Raw genomic sequence first — 16853 nt, forward strand, 5'->3', positions numbered from 1 at the left:
CTTAATCAGTATCTACAAAGACAACACAAAATACAAATTTACTATCATAAAAACACAACTATACAGAATTTTGGACACCATTGTTCAATTTTTGACGTTCAGTGTGACTTTGATAACCAATGTCAAAGTCACACTGACTGTCAAAGTCACCCCGATTAACGGTATTCCAAATATTGCTTAAGCTACAAACATATTTTATAATTAATATGCATATACAATTAAGGTATAAGCACATAAACTATCTAAACCAAGGCTGTAGCTATATTGACAAAAATGAGGCACTTGACTTCCACAGAAAAATTTCAATGTGCATGATTATCATATGTCTGTTCAACCTTGTGACATTTGACAAATATATATATACTGGTTATAACCAAGTGGTTTTTGGAATATCAGCCAAAATTTCCTCTAGTTTGGTTGCTTCTGGGCTTTGTACAAGGACATTTTTCAAAAATTCGACAATAAATTACTAAATGTTAATAAAAGGATTTTTGGAAAAAATGCAAACTATTTAATTGCTGCTCTCGATCCTGACTACGGCCTAGATCACCACAAAACTGAATAATCTAATGACTAATAATGTAATGCCTACCCATTATTGCAGATTATAACATAGAGCATAACTTAGTACTGCAGCACAATATACGTCTACCCTGTGGTGTCATCACTGCACTAAAACCTTAACCTGTTAGTCACTATTGCTAAGTAATATTTTCTGTGCAAAAACTTATCGCTATATTATTGTTATTGTTTATCTTCAAGCATTAACAAGCTGCTCCAATCAGCAATTCAAACTAGATTAGATATGGCTCAATAGCATTGCCAGATAAGGAATTCTGCCCTAATTTGAGAAAAGTTCAAAGCTGTTGAAAACAAAACTTGTATTTTGAAAATTTTTTTAGTCCTGGGAAAAGATCCTTAGCTTAACCCATCCTAACTTTAATCCTAACTCTGGCAAAACCTGATTGTGACCATGGCAATATGTGGGTAAAAATAGCCACTCCGAATTACATTTGCTGTTTCGTCAGCAAAATTGATACTGCTTGCTACAGCAAAGTTTTTAACAAGACCAAAGATGTTAAAATGGTGTATGATTACTGGTGCTACCTAGTGCCTACTCTTGCAACAGATACCATTCTAAAAGCTTTGGTTTTATAGGAGCTGTGCTGCAACAGCAACACTTTACGTTTAGGCTACAATTTAGTAACTTCAGAGAATGAAATTAAATGGTGAAAATTGAACTGACAGTGTTGCCAGACGCAAAGCGTTACCCCTCTAATTTTTTCTCTTCGCGGCACGATATCCGGCCGTGTTATATCGTAGGCCACGGACCATCCAATCAACTCTATGTTTCTCGGCAGCCGATTGTAACCCGAATTGACAGCGATAGACACCGTGTTTCGCCAATGAGGCTCATCAGTATCGCACCACAGATTCATGCCATTGTAATTTCTACATTAAACGCCAACAAACCAACAGCGGCATCGCATCACTGACCTGTCCAGCACTGCAAGTCATTCTGTCCGCTCCACTGTGACGTCATTTTGCACGTGGTTTTGTTGGAGGAGAGACGCGTTCCATTCGCGTAGAAGAGAACTCCTCCGTTAGAGCAGAAGAATTCACCTTGCGCCCCCACGTGGGAAGACTCTGCTTGTACGATGACGAAGTTAGGGAGGCCTGTGACGCAATCTGAAGCAACAAATTGTAACGTCATTATGACGTAACCTGTCGCGAAAATTCGTAACGTCATTTCAGGCTTCAAGTGGCGTCACGCTTTTAATGGACAATAGCAGAAGGCGTTGCGTGCTATGAAACACAAGTTTGAATAGTCTCAACCAGATGAGCTCACCATCAATGAATTCCAAAGTCTTCGTCACATTGAAGGTAATAAAGTTGCTGGCGGAGATCAACCTTCCCTCTTCACTTTCAAGCAAGCCCGTGATCGTCAGGGAGGTGACAAGGTTGCCACTAGTTCCAGGGAGAAACTGCTCGGGAGAGGCGCTGAAAAATAAATAAGTTTCATTCAAGCTGCTCATTCAACTCCCCCCTGGGGGGTTTTCAAATGATTATTCAAATAAAATGAATGATCATCGCCAGTTGCTCACCTGATGGAAATCCTGTCCAGGTATATTGTAGGCAGCATGAGGACACTCACACTGATCAAGTCAACATGCGCTGAACCGAGAAGCACCTGTAAAGCATTAGGTTAGTGATGACATCATAACAGCTATTGATGACATCATACAGCTATTGATGACATCATAACAGCTATTGATGACATTTTAACAGGTTGTTGATATATTCAACTTAGCCATCATCATGCATGCCTGCCAACCTAACTGAAGTTCCTATAATGATAGTAATCGAACTCTGAAAGCGACAGGTTGCTAAAAACATAACTTCAAGTTCTATGTAAAAACTGTCACGCGCAGACATACCTATCCATTGATGGGCCTACCAGGCCCGGATTTAAGGGGGGGCAGAGGGGGCAGTTGCCCCGGGCCCCCCGACTTTTGAAGGGCCCCCCTATGTGAAAAAAATGTGATTTTGTGTTATTTTTTTCCTTTTGGCCTTTAAAGTTTCTGCAAAATGCTGTGCAGTACTGGACTGATGCTACTGTAGACGTAGAGATGGGTTTTCGCGCCGTAGGCGCAAAAAATTTTTTTGCACGGAGCCCCCCAATCTAAAAGTGCTCCGGGCCCCCCATCAGCTAAATCCGGCCCTGGGGCCTACCCAGGGTTGAGCATACCTATTGATGGGCCTACCCAGGGGTGAGCAATGAGCATACCTATTGATGGGCCTACCCAGTAGGGTGGAGTGAAAAAAGAAAATTTTGATTTTTGCTCTGTAATAGCGATTAAAAGTTGTAGTGTGGCTTGACTATTAAGCTTTGAAAATTTCAGCGTTTTAAAATAAAGTTTTCGTCTGCCGCAAGCAAGTTCAAGATTACAAGGGATGTGCTGATTAAATATCACAATTTGCTTCAGATTTTTTTCCGCAACAAAACCATCGCATGTGACGTCATAGAGGATATTTCTTACGATTCAATTAGTCCATTTAAGCAACATAATCGGAAATATGCAATTCTTAAAAAGGGCCTGAAAAAGCCATTGCAGCGGTTTGTATGTCTGTTGCATTTTAATGAATTACCACTGAGACACTTGATGCATTATCTTGATGGAGTTACATCTGGTCCACTAAGTTTTTCTGGCTCCATTGGTAAAAAACTTGAAGACTGTGACAGTTTACCAGTCACAGAGTTTGAGGCTGTTGATATTCAACTGCCTTCAATTGACGTGAGCTTAAGCACAGACCAGCAGTAGCCTACTGTACTTGTATGGCATCTGTAAAGCAATTAGCTCAGGGCGTTGTGATGCCAAGCTTGCCTATTGTAATCCAAGAAAGATGAATCACTCCAGATGGCTGACAACAACCAATCGCATTTTGAAGCTTTATGTTTCACGAAACAATCCCTGTAAAATCTGAGAGCGTTGGTCTTCTTTATCGTGTATCACACGGCCGTAGCCCAGAGCATCACGCAGGCCCTTGCTCTATCGTTGAACTCGGCCAAATCCTGTGCAGAGCACCTTGCTTTTAGGTCAGGGCATTCGAGTAGATGTTGCATCGTTTGCTCCTGTCCGCATTTGCAACTTGTGCTCCCCATGGAATACTCCCAGTGTCTCATCAAGGTTTTACACCTGCCAATACCAGTTCTTAAGCGGTTGAGGCATCGCCAATACTTCCACGGTTCACGTTTTCTGGGAGGAAGGCTCTCCATGGGTGTGAGCTCCATATTGGCCAATGTCGGTCCGGCTGCCAGTCTCTCCTGCCATAGTTGAACCCGCACATTGGCGGCGACATCGTCATGACCTAATGGGACAACTGAAGCAAGAAAACTTTTGGTGGAGTAGCCTACATTGCCAAGTTATACGCTCCAACGTGGTTTGCAGTGAAAACGCAACCTTCCTGTACTACTTACTGTAAAGGAGCTAAACACTTTGTTTCACGTAGTTAAAAAGTCGCGCTGTCTTAGCGCTGAACTAAAAGCAATAGTTGTCCCTGGACCTGGTATCAACCGAAATGCCTTTTTTGCTCACCAAGAGAACCTATTGCTGTGGATGTTGGTAGATGAACGTCTGTACAACAGAAAATTAGCACTGAGAAGGATACTTTCCAGAAAACAAGGTCATGGAGATTCCATTCGTCTCTTTAAAGTTCCACTCTTGATCTTTGAAGCAAACGAATACTTTGAACTGATTGATTGGCAGCATACAGAGAGATATGAACCACCACTAACTCGAGACATACCGGACAGTCAGTTAATGTCCTTCATTCAAGATGCTGCAGCTCCAGAGCTTGAATTTCCTAGCTATCCGTGTCACACGCAAGCCATGGAAGGGGCCGTGCGCCTCGTTACTGAAGCAGCATCTGCGGTGTGTGGGCAAAAACAACGGGAGGGATTTATTCGAAGTAGACTGCAGTCAAAATTAGAAATGCCTGTATTCAATACAAAACGAGAGTTTTTGGCAAATGGAGTGCTTAATGAGATTTAAACTCATGGGAGTCGGCAGAGAGGGGCACTTGTCCCCCTGGATTTGGGTTTTATAAACGTTTCTTTCCTTATGAAAACGATACTTTCAAAAATGTTTCTTACCTTTGGGCGATAATATCTTTTTCATCCAATTTTCTTCGAAGTAAACCAACATTTTTCCAGGACTATTTTTTCGCGCTTTCGGAAACTATCGCTAAGTATGCCTTGGAAATATCTTTAATTGTAACGTTTTCGCTCGTGCCGTCCAAATTTACGTTACATTTCATCAATACACTTAGCTACGTTGCACTCGTTGTAGCTCACAAGATGAAATTTGGCTTAAAAGATGTTTGCCCCCTCCCCCTGCAATATTTCTGCCAACGCCCATGTACTGTATAAGCTGATGATTTAAAAAGCGTTTACAATATTTATATGGGATCAAAAGTAAACAGGCAACCGAAATCTCAATATTGTCATATTAAGAAAAACACTTTTCTACTGTAGTTTGCTTTACCTTCATTGCACATACTTGCTTAAACTGTGGTGATGAACTTGTGAAAGGAACAGAAATTTGAAGAAAATAGCTTAAAATCCGTGTTTTTTCTTATCAGTTGATCATATACATGCAACAAGCGTTCTAAAAGACGTATTTTCCACTGCATTGCAACGATTTATGTGTAATTTACAACTCTGATATTGTTAGATAGAAGTACCGAAGGTAGAAGTTAGATAAAAGTGACGATCTGCTAATTGTGATGACGTCATAGCTCCAAAATACCAGTGAAAACTTCAATGGACTTGCGGCAGACGTAAACGTTGATCAAAATCAAAAATATTTCAGCATGTGAATACATTTACCACATCACAACTTTTAGTAACTATTACAGATTGATTCTATCAACTTTCATTTTTAACCTATGTTTCACTCCACCCTACTACCCAGGGGTGAGCATACCTATTGATGGGCCTACCCAGGGGTGAGCATACCTATTGATGGGCCTACCCAGGGTTGAGCATACCTATTGATGGGCCTACCCAGGGGTGAGCATACTTATTGATGGGCCTACCCAGGGTGAGCATACCCAAAATACATCTAGCCTCTTACTTCAAAGAATGAAAACTTAGGTTAAACAATCAAGAGAACAATTAGAAAGTGGCATGCCTACATTAAAATGAAGCTTCCAGCGGTACAGTCCTTGGAAACGACGTTGAAATAACGTCGCTATGAAACAATAGGGAAATACACTTTCCAGAAAAATACTGTCCAAAAGGTATTTTTGCTTGCTTTGATTATCCAATTCTTTGACATGATTGTGACCTTGTTTACGCTGGACCTGATCTTCAATCCCAATGCAAGAAACATATGAAACAATTGCAAGATGGAAGCAAACCCTCTTGTTGGGAAGGACAATACAGTTTGTTAAATTGACGTCTTAATTCTCGTCGACGTAATTCTTGAAACACAACGTCATAAAAAGAACATTCTCAAAAAGTGCGGAACCCAAAAAAAGTACAATGGATTGAGTTGGGATGGTAATCTAACTTTCCTTCCATTTTGAAGGAACAAATATTTTGAAAATCACTTTAGATCTTAGCTTACAGGCGTTTAAAATTTCAACCCTACAAACTGTAATAGCTCAAATAAAGAAAATAATTTCTTATCTTACTTTTATTGCCGTAACGCTGTCAACTCTTTCAGTTTGTTGACTTATGACATCATAAATATCATTTGTGGAGATACAGGTTCTGTCAATCAAATACGTAGCCTACAGCAGGTTCACGCGTTTTAAACTTTGTACTCTGCTAATTTGTTTGTTGCTTCAGGATATGTTTGTGTAGTTTATGGTTTTGTTGCTAGACTGGGAGACTAGGCACTTGCTGTTCCAGACCCTTGGTAAGGGCAACAGTGTTGCCTGGCGAAATTTTGGAAACAAAGCTAATTGTTGCAACTTCGAGTGACTAGAAAGACGCAAAAACTTTCATAACAATGGGAATGCCCAGTTGTCCCATTTACGTGATTTCAAAATTGTTTAGCCATAACCTGTAAATACCTGATTGAAGGACCACAAGACGAAGGAATTGGGAACAAGTTGGGTAGAGAGTGTAGCCACCACGGTGGAGTTTGGGGTCTGCTGGGCTGGAATGAGGGTTAATGTCGGTGTTTGGGCATCAGCGAATGGCAACATTGTAGTCCACAGTGCTGGAATATGAAATTACAAATGGTTGGCGCCCCAGGCAAACTACGAGTTTGTTCTCCTGCCTTCGTAATTTTAGCTCTGACTAGACACAGCAATCAATGACGGCCAGTTGCACTTGACTGGTTGCTTTTGTACTAAAGTAAACAGCTAAAGACAAAGTAACCTTTCGGTTTTATATGTAATAGGTTTAATTTTTATTGTTTTAAGAAAATTGATTAATGTTTTAAAAATGAATTTTAGCCTGAAAAGTCGCATGGCAGTCTGCCTAGAAAACTGCATCTAATTCCAAACCACTGAACAATTTCATTTATTACAATTCTGGAGGCTGTTTTTTCACTGGTTTTATGGTTAGTTTGTTCAGGTCAGTTTGTTTTTATTTCTGACCATCACAGCGAAAAACAATGTGTACCAAACAACACAGGTCCATAAAAAGATAGAAGCCACCAAACACGAACGTTATAACCTGCTTGATATCGAAGCAGGATAAACGGCTAAAAATGTGGCACGGTCGCAACACCTTTGTCTAAAAACAGTAACCTACTCACCTATCAGCAGGCTAAACATAGAGGCAGAAACCATGGTGAAGAAGTTAGATAAATTCTTCTTTAAATAACCGACTGAAATTGTGATTTAAACAGAAGCGCCCTTTCTAAAAAATAAACAAACATGAAACCTAATCTCCCTTTCCCTGACCTGGCGACCTGTTTGGTTCAACTGATAATCTGGCATGAAATTTGTTCGACAACAAACCGTAAGGCCAACAGTTCTGAGTGACTCTAACTTCCGGAAAGAACTTTTATTGTAGCTCTCTCACCAGTCCAACGTGCGTAACAAACGTGCCATGCAGTGTCCACTAATATCACGCAGTGTACGTCACTTGGTGATCTAGCTAGAACGAAAATAAGCGTAACAAGAAACACTTTAACAAATTCTGATAAACTGTTGTCCACAGTCAAACAGACTGCTGCGGAAATATTTATCGACATGTCTATAAATAAATCTGGTGCAGTCATCACTGTTAAGCGACAACTTCTGAAAACAGAAAGTTGGTCTAGGGCTAACAACTAAGTTCAGTTACACAATTTGAACCAGCGATGTTTGCCCAGAAAAAAGTTTTGAAGCACTAAGGGTCAGGCTGATCAAAGTTGCTGGACTTGTGAAAGCGCTGACAGTTGTAATCGTCACAGTTTGGCAATTGTGACATAAACAATTTTATTGTTAGACAAACATAGAATCACGACAATCTCTGATAAATGATCACGTGACAAAATGTCTGATTGTGTTTGTTGTTTGATGATGTCACAGTTGCTGGGAAGATGACATTTCACGAATGTGTCAGTAATGCATTCCCTTCATGAACTCATGTCTGTTGAACGTTTATGGAAAGTTGGTGACCATTCGATTGACAAGCGCCAGACTTTGTACATGAAGAAACAGGAAGATCGAGCATCTCTAGTTTGATACCCGCCCCGTTAGTTCAATAGTTAAACGCCCGATTCAACATCAAGCCGCGCTGGTTCGACTCTCAGAATGAGCGCTAGAATAGAACTCATCTGGACAGATATCCAATCGCAACGGCACATGTCGATGTCGTGGAGTCGAAGGGAATTTGGCGTGTCCGTAGTCGAAGAAGTTAAAAAAACAATTGACTCCGGCTTGATCCAAACCGATGGACAATAGACAGTGGCGCGGAAACTATTTTTCTCTAGGGGGGGCTGAAGCTGCTGTAGTGTTATCAGCTTCTGGGGGGCTACGCCCCCCAGACCGCCCTTATGTGACAACATTTAAAACTGATAGTGGGCATCCGGCACTTCCTGTGTAAAAAAAAAAACAGCACACACATTGTAAATTGTAACAAATGAAGAACGGCAACAACAAAAAAGCTGTTCAGGAAATTAAAATGAAAACGAACAAATTAGAAAGTGATATGAAAACAAAAGTTTGTGGAAATGAGCTCTCACACGCTCCCAAAGATTGATTTTCGCTCAGGTGTTTTCTATATGAACTGTGTCATGAGTTCTTTGACAACGACAGTGTCCAAAATGTTTTGGTGGACATGCATCAACGCAACATGAGTACTGAGTCTTTTTTTTGTCATTGAGCTTTTCAACCACGTTTTCAGGCGTCCTAGAGCAGAAAAAACGTTGTGATGATGCAGCTGAAACCGAGAAGCAAAGGCAGAGCTCCACGAATTTTCGCGTTTCTTTGAAAAGATCTAATGTTTGAGGGTTTAGTTGCGATAGTATCTCAGCAACCTTTTGAACGGAGTTTGCGGTTTTTCCACTCATAACATCGCTGAGCAAAGTAAGTTCCGTTTTTAGGCGATCTTTTCTGATGGCATCGGGTAAGCTGATCTCAGTATCCGATCTTTCCTCTCCGAAATACTTCTGGAGTTTTACTCACTCGGGGATCCTTTGGCGTCTTTAGGTTATTGGCAGACGCAAAGACGTTCGCTGCTTCCATAAGCTTGGAAACGGATTAATCTTTTCTGAGATTTTTTTATCCGTTCGCGGAGAATGGTGATTGATTCCAAAGCTGAAGAAGCAAAGATCTTCTTGTTTTGGAGCTGTCTTGCGACAGCTTCTGCTGGCTGAAAAACTTCACCGCTGCAGGTAATCGCAAAATAAAGTCGCATCGTGCGTGCTTGTTTTACCAAGTTGAATGTCTTTGCATGTTGGTCTCCTCTCATTGCACTATCTTCTGTCATGTCGGTCAGTCTTGTCATGTCTTGTCTTGTCATGTTTTCTGTCAAGCCGAATATGTTTGCACGTGCGTCTCCTCTCATCGCACTATCTTCTGTCGGTCAGACATGACAAAGCAATATCATGTATTATTGTAATGGTCAGAAGTACGCATGAAATGTAAATATCGCAGAATGATGTCCAATAAACGATGGACCGCCGTGTTAGTAGGGAGGGTGGCTAGTACCGCTACTGCGAGGCATAGCTCCCTGTGATTGACGACTCTTTATTGGGAATGATGAGCGCGACCACATGTATTAGGAATTCGATTCATCGTAGCAATTATTGTTCTAAAACATGTCTGAAAATATGTTATGTAGGTCTACCTTAAATTGTCAGAATTTTCTAAGGGGGGCTGAAGCCATTATAAAAAATTCCAGGGGGGGCTGAAGTTGCTCTAGGGGTGGCTGCAGCCCCTTGAGCACCCCTATTTTCCGCGCCCTTGACAATAGACCCACAATTTTGTTTGCAAACTTTTTTCTAAATATTTTTTCTTGTTTTCTGTATTGAGCTTAAACTTTACCGGAAAATAGAAATTTTTGCTGTAGTCAGTTGTTGGAAAAGTCACCGTTTCAATATCGATCACAATCGCTAACTTCAATTTTAAATTTAACTTTGGACATTAAGTTTTGCATTGTTCACTTATGTTATAAATGTCGCTTTGTTAAAATTCTGGTCCTTCATAACTTTTTTCTAGATCCGCCTTTTAACGTTTTTTTTAGAAAATCTTACTCTTTGCTACAATGATGAATGTACACTTTTTCCCACATTAAAAGATTTTAAAAGCACTAATTTCTTTCTGGTTCTATTTTAAAGTGCGATCACTAAACATAGAGGTCCATCAGTGAATCTTTTTTGGAGAGGAGCGCAAGATGATGCTTGTTCCAGTCGGCAGCGGTGGCCGAAGTCGGCAGCGGTGGCCGAGTGGTTAGCGCGTTGGGCTCGCAGTCGAGAGCCTGCATGTTCGACTCCAGCCACCCGCACTTGCTGTTGTTTCTCTCGGCAAGAAACTTTACGATAATTGCCTCTACCTAGTGATCGATTTCGAGTAATAGGTAGTACCAAATTTCAGTAATAAGTAGAGTAGACAACCGGAAACAGACATTGCCGTTGGCTGCAGCGTGGGTCAGGTGTATGTCGGAAGGCGTACACCGATGCATAGCGCTCAAGTCCGCTTTCCGCAATGCAGGATAAAGATAAACAAACAAAACAAATGCTTACACGGCCCTGATTTGAAGTTTCATTTTCACAAAAGTTTCGGAGTGGAATGGATTCGGGGTTTGGTTCAGCAACTTTGCACTTTAATTGTATCAAATATGTCGCGTAGATTATAGACCTGGTTCTGTTTGTAGAAAAAAAAAAAAAAAGACGTCCCCATTAATTTCCGCCTAGCAATAAGTTAAGTGTGCGCCACAAAAAACATTTCCTTTCTCTAAAATATGACAAAGTTGTTGCACCCTTGAGCTATCTAGTAGGGAAAACCGGGGCGTGTTGTCACAGCACGACTTTCATGTAATAACCCAAGCGTATACAAGCCCGGATTGAGGGGGGACAGAGGGTGCAGGTGCCCTAGGCCCCCCCTTTTCAAAGGCCCCCAACGTGGAAAAAATGAGATATTGTGTTATTATTATTTTTTTCTTTCCGCCTTTGAAGTTTGTGCAAAATGCTGTGCAGTGCAGTGCTGGATTAATGCTACAGTAGACGTAGAGGTGGTTTTTGCACGGCACCCCCAACCCCGATCTAAAATAAAGTGCCCCAGGCTACCCGTCAGCTTAATCTGCCCCTGAGTGGAAGGCATAGTTTTCGGATCTTTTTCATACAAGCAATAATAGTTAATAAATTTGTCACCACAGCAGAAATTATGAGAAGTAGGCCCAGGGGCGCCGGAACGGTTTTTGACTGGGGGGGTAGGACTATGAAAAAAGGGCACTTTTGTTGATGAAAGGCTATTTTTTTTAAGTTTTAAGATAAGATATAGCAATAATGCTCATTCATCAGCTCATCATCGTGTAATGATACAAGGGTCCGGTATACACCCGCACAGCAAACAATGTCGGCTGATCGTTGGCCAACGGTCGCGAACGTCGCGGTCGGCTTTTCGCCGCAAAACAACCATTTGCCAACTAACATTATTTCTTTAACTGGACAAAGAATCAGTAAAAAAGGGTACAACATGTTATAATTTGGTGATATAAACCACATAAAACATTTTTTTTACCAAATATATATTGTGTAAAACTTGGTTGTGGACACAATGCTAAGACAATGGTGGGCCAACGTCGCATTTGTCGTCGTGGGCATTCAGTTGAAAACCAACCTCCAGCCACCGATTGTTTATTTTGATATTCCGGGTGAAATAATCTTACATAATGAAAAGTACCCATTACAATTCTGTGAATTGAAGCTTTTATAAATTTTTATTTCAACAAACGTCAATATCATAAATAGGTTGTTAACACAACGTTGAACCAACGAAGAACCAACGTCACGTACGTCACCGTGGGCATTCGGTTGTCAGCCAACCTTTTGAGAATAAATCACAATTTTGGTGTTTCTGGCAAACGAATTAAGAGATATGGCAAGTATGTATTATAATTCTGTGAAATGAAGAATTTTTAAAGTTCATTTCAACAAAAATTTAATATGACTAATATAGTTGTTGACGCGACGTTGTGCCAATGGTGGACCCCACAGCGCGTTCGTCGCCGTGGGCATTCGGTTGTGAACCAACCTTTCTACAACAAATATCATTTTTCGTATTCACAACAAAATAATTCGAAGCATTGGCCAGTATATGCTACAATTTGACGAAATTAAAGTGAACAAAGGTTTATTCTAACAAAAACGCTATGTAAAAAATATTTTGTTGAAGCGACGTTGAGCCAATGGTGGGCCCCACAGCGCGTTCGTCGCCGTGGGCATTCGGTTGTGAATCAACCTTTCTACAACAAATATCATTTTTCGTATTCACAACAAAATAATTCGAAGTATTGGCCAGTATATGCTACAATTTGACAAAATTAAAGTGAACAAAGGTTTATTCTAACAAAAACGCTATGTAAAAAATAGTTTGTTGACGCGACGTTGAGCCAATGGTGGGCCCCACAGCGCGTTCGTCGCCGTGGGCATTCGGTTGTGAATCAACCTTTCTACAACAAATATCATTTTTCGTATTCACAACAAAATAATTCGAAGTATTGGCCAGTATATGCTACAATTTGACGAAATTAAAGTGAACAAAGGTTTATTCTAACAAAAACGCTATGTAAAAAATAGTTTGTTGACGCGACGTTGAGCCAATGGTGGGCCCCACAGCGCGTTCGTCGCCGTGGGCATTCGGTTGTGAATCAACCTTTCTACAACAAATATCATTTTTCGTATTCACAACAAAATAATTCGAAGTATTGGCCAGTATATGCTACAATTTGACGAAATTAAAGTGAACAAAGGTTTATTCTAACAAAAACGCTATGTAAAAAATAGTTTGTTGACGCGACGTTGAGCCAATGGTGGGCCCCACGGCGCGTTCGTCGCCGTGGGCATTCGGTTGTGAATCAACCTTTCTACAACAAATATCATTTTTCGTATTTACAACAAAATAATTCGAAGTATTGGCCAGTATATGCTACAATTTGACGAAATTAAAGTGGACAAAGGTTTATTCTAACAAAAACGTTATATAAAAAATATTTTGTTGAAGTGACGTTGGGCCAATGATGGGCCCCACAGCACGTTCGTCGCCGTGGGCATTCGGTTGTGAATCAACCTTTCTACGACAAATATCATTTTTCGTATTCACAACAAAATAATTCGAAGCATTGGCCAGTATATGCTACAATTTGACGAAATTAAAGTGAACAAAGGTTTATTCTAACAAAAACGCTATATAAAAATATTTTGTTGACGCGGCGTTGAGCCAATGGTGGGCCCCACAGCGCGTTCGTCGCCGTGGGCATTCGGTTGTGAGCAAACCTTTTGCCAAAAATCTTAATTTTATTTTATTTATTTATTTGCAATCAGACTCAAAGTCCATAGAATTCAAAATGCTTAGCCTACGCAATTGAATCAAATAGTTTTCAATTAGAGAAAACACAAGTCTCACGAAACAAAGTGTTACAATCACTCATACAAATAGCCTATATTAAAATGTTGCATGACCAAATGCTGCATAAATTTGATTAAAGAAATTCATCTTTTGATAAACGTTTTTACAGCTTTTCAATAGTTTATAAGTCAGTAAATCGGTTGGATATCGGAAATTTTTGAAAATGAAATATAAGCCGTCGCCAAAAATTCATATAAAAATAATATTTTGTTGAAAATACAACCAAGAAAACTCAAAATGCAAAAATTTTGTCTTGTTTGAGGATAAGGATTTTCGTTAGCCTACATCTGCCGTATTTAACGTTTGACTAGAATTAACTACATCAAAATAAAATAATTTAATTTGGACCAAAAAAATGATTTCATCATGTTTTTACAGTAACCGCAAATATCCCCCATAAAGTAGCCTACAAATGATCATATGAATGTTTGTGGTGGGCAAAACTATTTCTCAACCATTCAGACTTTCGAGTGTTCAATACAAATTACTTCCTTTAGCCACAAAACTTGTTGTTCTCATCTCGTTTGCTTCGAATTTTCGAAGTATTTCGTTTCGACCTAAAAGTTTCTATTGAAAAGCAAAGTCCAATTTTTTCACATTCATCCAATGTTTGAAGATGTTGAATCAATGTAAAATGCTTGATTTTGTTCGCCAGTGATTTAACCCAAATAGAATTGTGGTTTAATTAAATCCAAAGTTTGATTGAATTGAATTAAGTTTAACTACTAGATTCACCCGGACAACAGAGCAGAAATTGATTTTCATTGATTCAACGTCCACAGATGTTGATACAAAAGCATGCTTTGCTGGCTGGCAATAAACAGCTCTTTGTTAATTAGGTCATGCATTGGTGTTAATCAGGTCATCCTCTTCTTTTGTCATTTTTTTCCCATGCTGCCCTGCTTTCAAATTTATTCACAGTGAGTTGTGACGGCTTGAGGGCTTGTACGAATTACAAAGATAATATTGCGGTGCTTTGGTATGTCAGCAAGGTCCAACCAATGAAATTGCGAAAGATTTTAAGCCTACAAGCTCCAGCCTCGAATACTATCATTAGTCGCCTGGAAAAGCATTGGTGAGTGTATACTAGGTACTGCATATCGCTGTTTTTATTGTTGTTAGCATTTTTGATAAAGCATGAGATGGTTCGATTAGTTCAATGTAGTAGCCTACTATAATTAATTATAATGCAATACCGATACATAATTATTTATAAATTTAGATTTTAGGACACACCTGGGTGTGTACTGTGCAGTGCATTGATTTTTGTGTTAGTTTCGATAATACTAAATAGCTTATCTCCTGTTTTTTCGATGAAGTCAACTTTTTGTAGCAAGCTTGCGCGGTGCGTTTTTTGGAAGGATTCTGAAAGTAACGAAAAGGTTCCAGATGCTTGTTTAATAGATCAATGAAAAGTCAATTCAATACCATTACTTATTTTAAGTCAGTTTGTTTTAAATGGACACTGGTAAGCAAAATGTTTCCTCCTACATTGATAAAAAAAGCTCACCCTCAATAATTTGTTTATTTTTATGTCGCCAGTTTTGTGGCTCAGACTACTGTCTTGTATCGCAATTTTGCAATTTTGGTACGATCTAATTGATTAAAAGCAATTAGTTTTAACATAAAATTTAAAAAAACACTAAATTATTGGGTCAAGTTTTTGTTAGGTCATTAAGGTCATTTTCACATTTTAAAGTAAATTGTTTTGAATATTCAGGTCGATGAAAACTTGCTCTATTTGTGAGGAATAGGCTGATGATGATGGTGATGACGGATGATGATGAGGCTACATCAGATTTCGATAATCCTTTTTCACTACAAGCACAAGCATGGTCAGCTTAAGCATTTACCCCTTTACCTTATGTTTCTTTTTCAACAAACTCTCAGTTTTTAATGAATAATAACTACAGACAAAGCTTCTGTAGTTAATTTAATGCAAGGTTGCATGAAAAAGGTGTTTATTACAGTGACGAAAAATCATAATTTTGTATTTGTAATAGAAGTAATTCGCAAAATCTTTGAAGAAATGATTTCAAAGTTTATTTGTAGCAGGATAATTCTCATTTTCTTTTCCAGACAGTTGTAATTAATGTAATTCTGAGTTTATCCATTGGAGATACTTTCAGAACTTTTTCAGTGTGATTAGTTCATTGCTTTATGGGAAAAAGTTGCTTGTTAGAGTTAGTTACGTGGCTTCAGCAACCAACCTTTTCCACTAGACATATTGGTTTGGACCAGCTATTGGCAATTTATCCCAATGACATTATTATTTTTAGATGGAGTACGAAGAACCCATAACTTGTCCACAGCAACAAATTCAAATATCCATGCCGCTATTTCAGACTGGCTGAAATACGCAAGAGATGAGGACTGAGAAGTTTGAGAAGAGGAAGACAGGAAATTTGATTTAATTTGCCTCATGCCCTTTTCTAGACCGCTGTTATATTTAGCACGTTCTTTGTTTTTGCTGTGATGGTTAGAAATAAAAACAAACTTAACTGCCATCTGTCCTACTTTTTGCTTGTATGAGTGCCTTTTCTAGCAATGTTGTACCGAGTGGAATGCTAATATGGTAGGTGATAAGGTTTACTGCGAATTGAGGCCTCGATCCCACGTCTTCGTGGTCATCATTTTCAGCACAGATTAACTCGAAAAAAGTGAGTTAACAACACGCCACCATGTGGTCAAAGTTAAGAAACGTTTTCGGTTTGGTGAGGTCGTAATGTCTAACCCTTGTCAGAGCAAAACGTGAGCGTTTGGTCGTAGATTAGCAAATGATGGCCAACGCTAGGCCCACGAGTAACCAAATCGTTTTCGCCAGAGGGATGATAGTAAATTGTGTCTTCCACGTCGACCCAACGAAAGCGTTTGGTCGTAGGTTGGCCAACAGTGCACTAACGTTGGTTCTACGATTAAACAACTCTTTTTTGCCACAGTGAGGATAGTTGTAGGCTAAATTGCGTCGTGGATCCCACGTCGAACCAACGAAAGCGTTTGGTCGTCAGGTTGGCCAACAGTGCACCAAAGTTGGGTCTACGATTAGCCAAGCATTTTTTTTGCCACATTGAGGATAGTTGTAAATTGCGTCGTGGATTCCACGTCGAACCGACGAAAGCGTTTGATCGTAGGTGGCAAATGGTCGGGAAAGGGTTGGCCAACAGTGCATCAATGTTGGGTCTACGATTAGCCAAGCATTTTTTCGCCACAGTGAGGATAGTTGTAAATTGCGTCGTGGATTCCACGTCGAACCGACGAAAGCGTTTGGTCGTCAGGTT

General features: G+C 39.7%; 1 protein-coding gene and 1 long non-coding RNA gene across 2 annotated transcripts; one reads left to right on the top strand and one right to left on the bottom strand.

Annotated features, from left to right (window-relative positions):
- Position 1: 1 nt before the first annotated feature.
- On the bottom strand, positions 2-7412 carry LOC145773956 (uncharacterized). The gene is made up of 6 exons (XM_082585080.1): positions 7275-7412; positions 6583-6731; positions 2106-2191; positions 1850-2001; positions 1498-1689; positions 2-12 (listed from the first exon to the last, which is right to left on the bottom strand). Exons 1-6 carry the CDS (start codon positions 7306-7308, stop codon positions 2-4), a joined length of 624 nt encoding a protein of 207 aa, XP_082441206.1. The 5' UTR covers positions 7309-7412.
- A 6889-nt stretch (positions 7413-14301) lies between these two features.
- Positions 14302-16023, top strand: LOC145774837 (uncharacterized). The gene is made up of 3 exons (XR_014290063.1): positions 14302-14650; positions 15296-15410; positions 15855-16023. It is a non-coding gene; the product is annotated as an uncharacterized LOC145774837 (long non-coding RNA).
- The last annotated feature ends 830 nt before the right edge of the window (positions 16024-16853 follow it).

The sequence above is a fragment of the Aplidium turbinatum genome, chromosome 7 (assembly GCF_918807975.1).
Source record: "Aplidium turbinatum chromosome 7, kaAplTurb1.1, whole genome shotgun sequence".
Classification (NCBI taxonomy): Eukaryota; Metazoa; Chordata; class Ascidiacea; order Aplousobranchia; family Polyclinidae; genus Aplidium; species Aplidium turbinatum.

What these genes read in the sequence shown, in the direction of transcription:
- LOC145773956 (XM_082585080.1), bottom strand. Translation starts at nt 7,308, where the DNA reads ATGGTTTCTGCCTCTATGTTTAGCCTGCTGATAG. An exon ending in TCTTGTGGTCCTTCAATCAG is followed by an intron (nt 2,192 to 6,582) that starts GTATTTACAGGT and finishes AATGCTTTACAG; the next exon opens with GTGCTTCTCGGTTCAGCGCA. An exon ending in GACTTTGGAATTCATTGATG is followed by an intron (nt 1,690 to 1,849) that starts GTGAGCTCATCT and finishes TTGTTGCTTCAG; the next exon opens with ATTGCGTCACAGGCCTCCCT.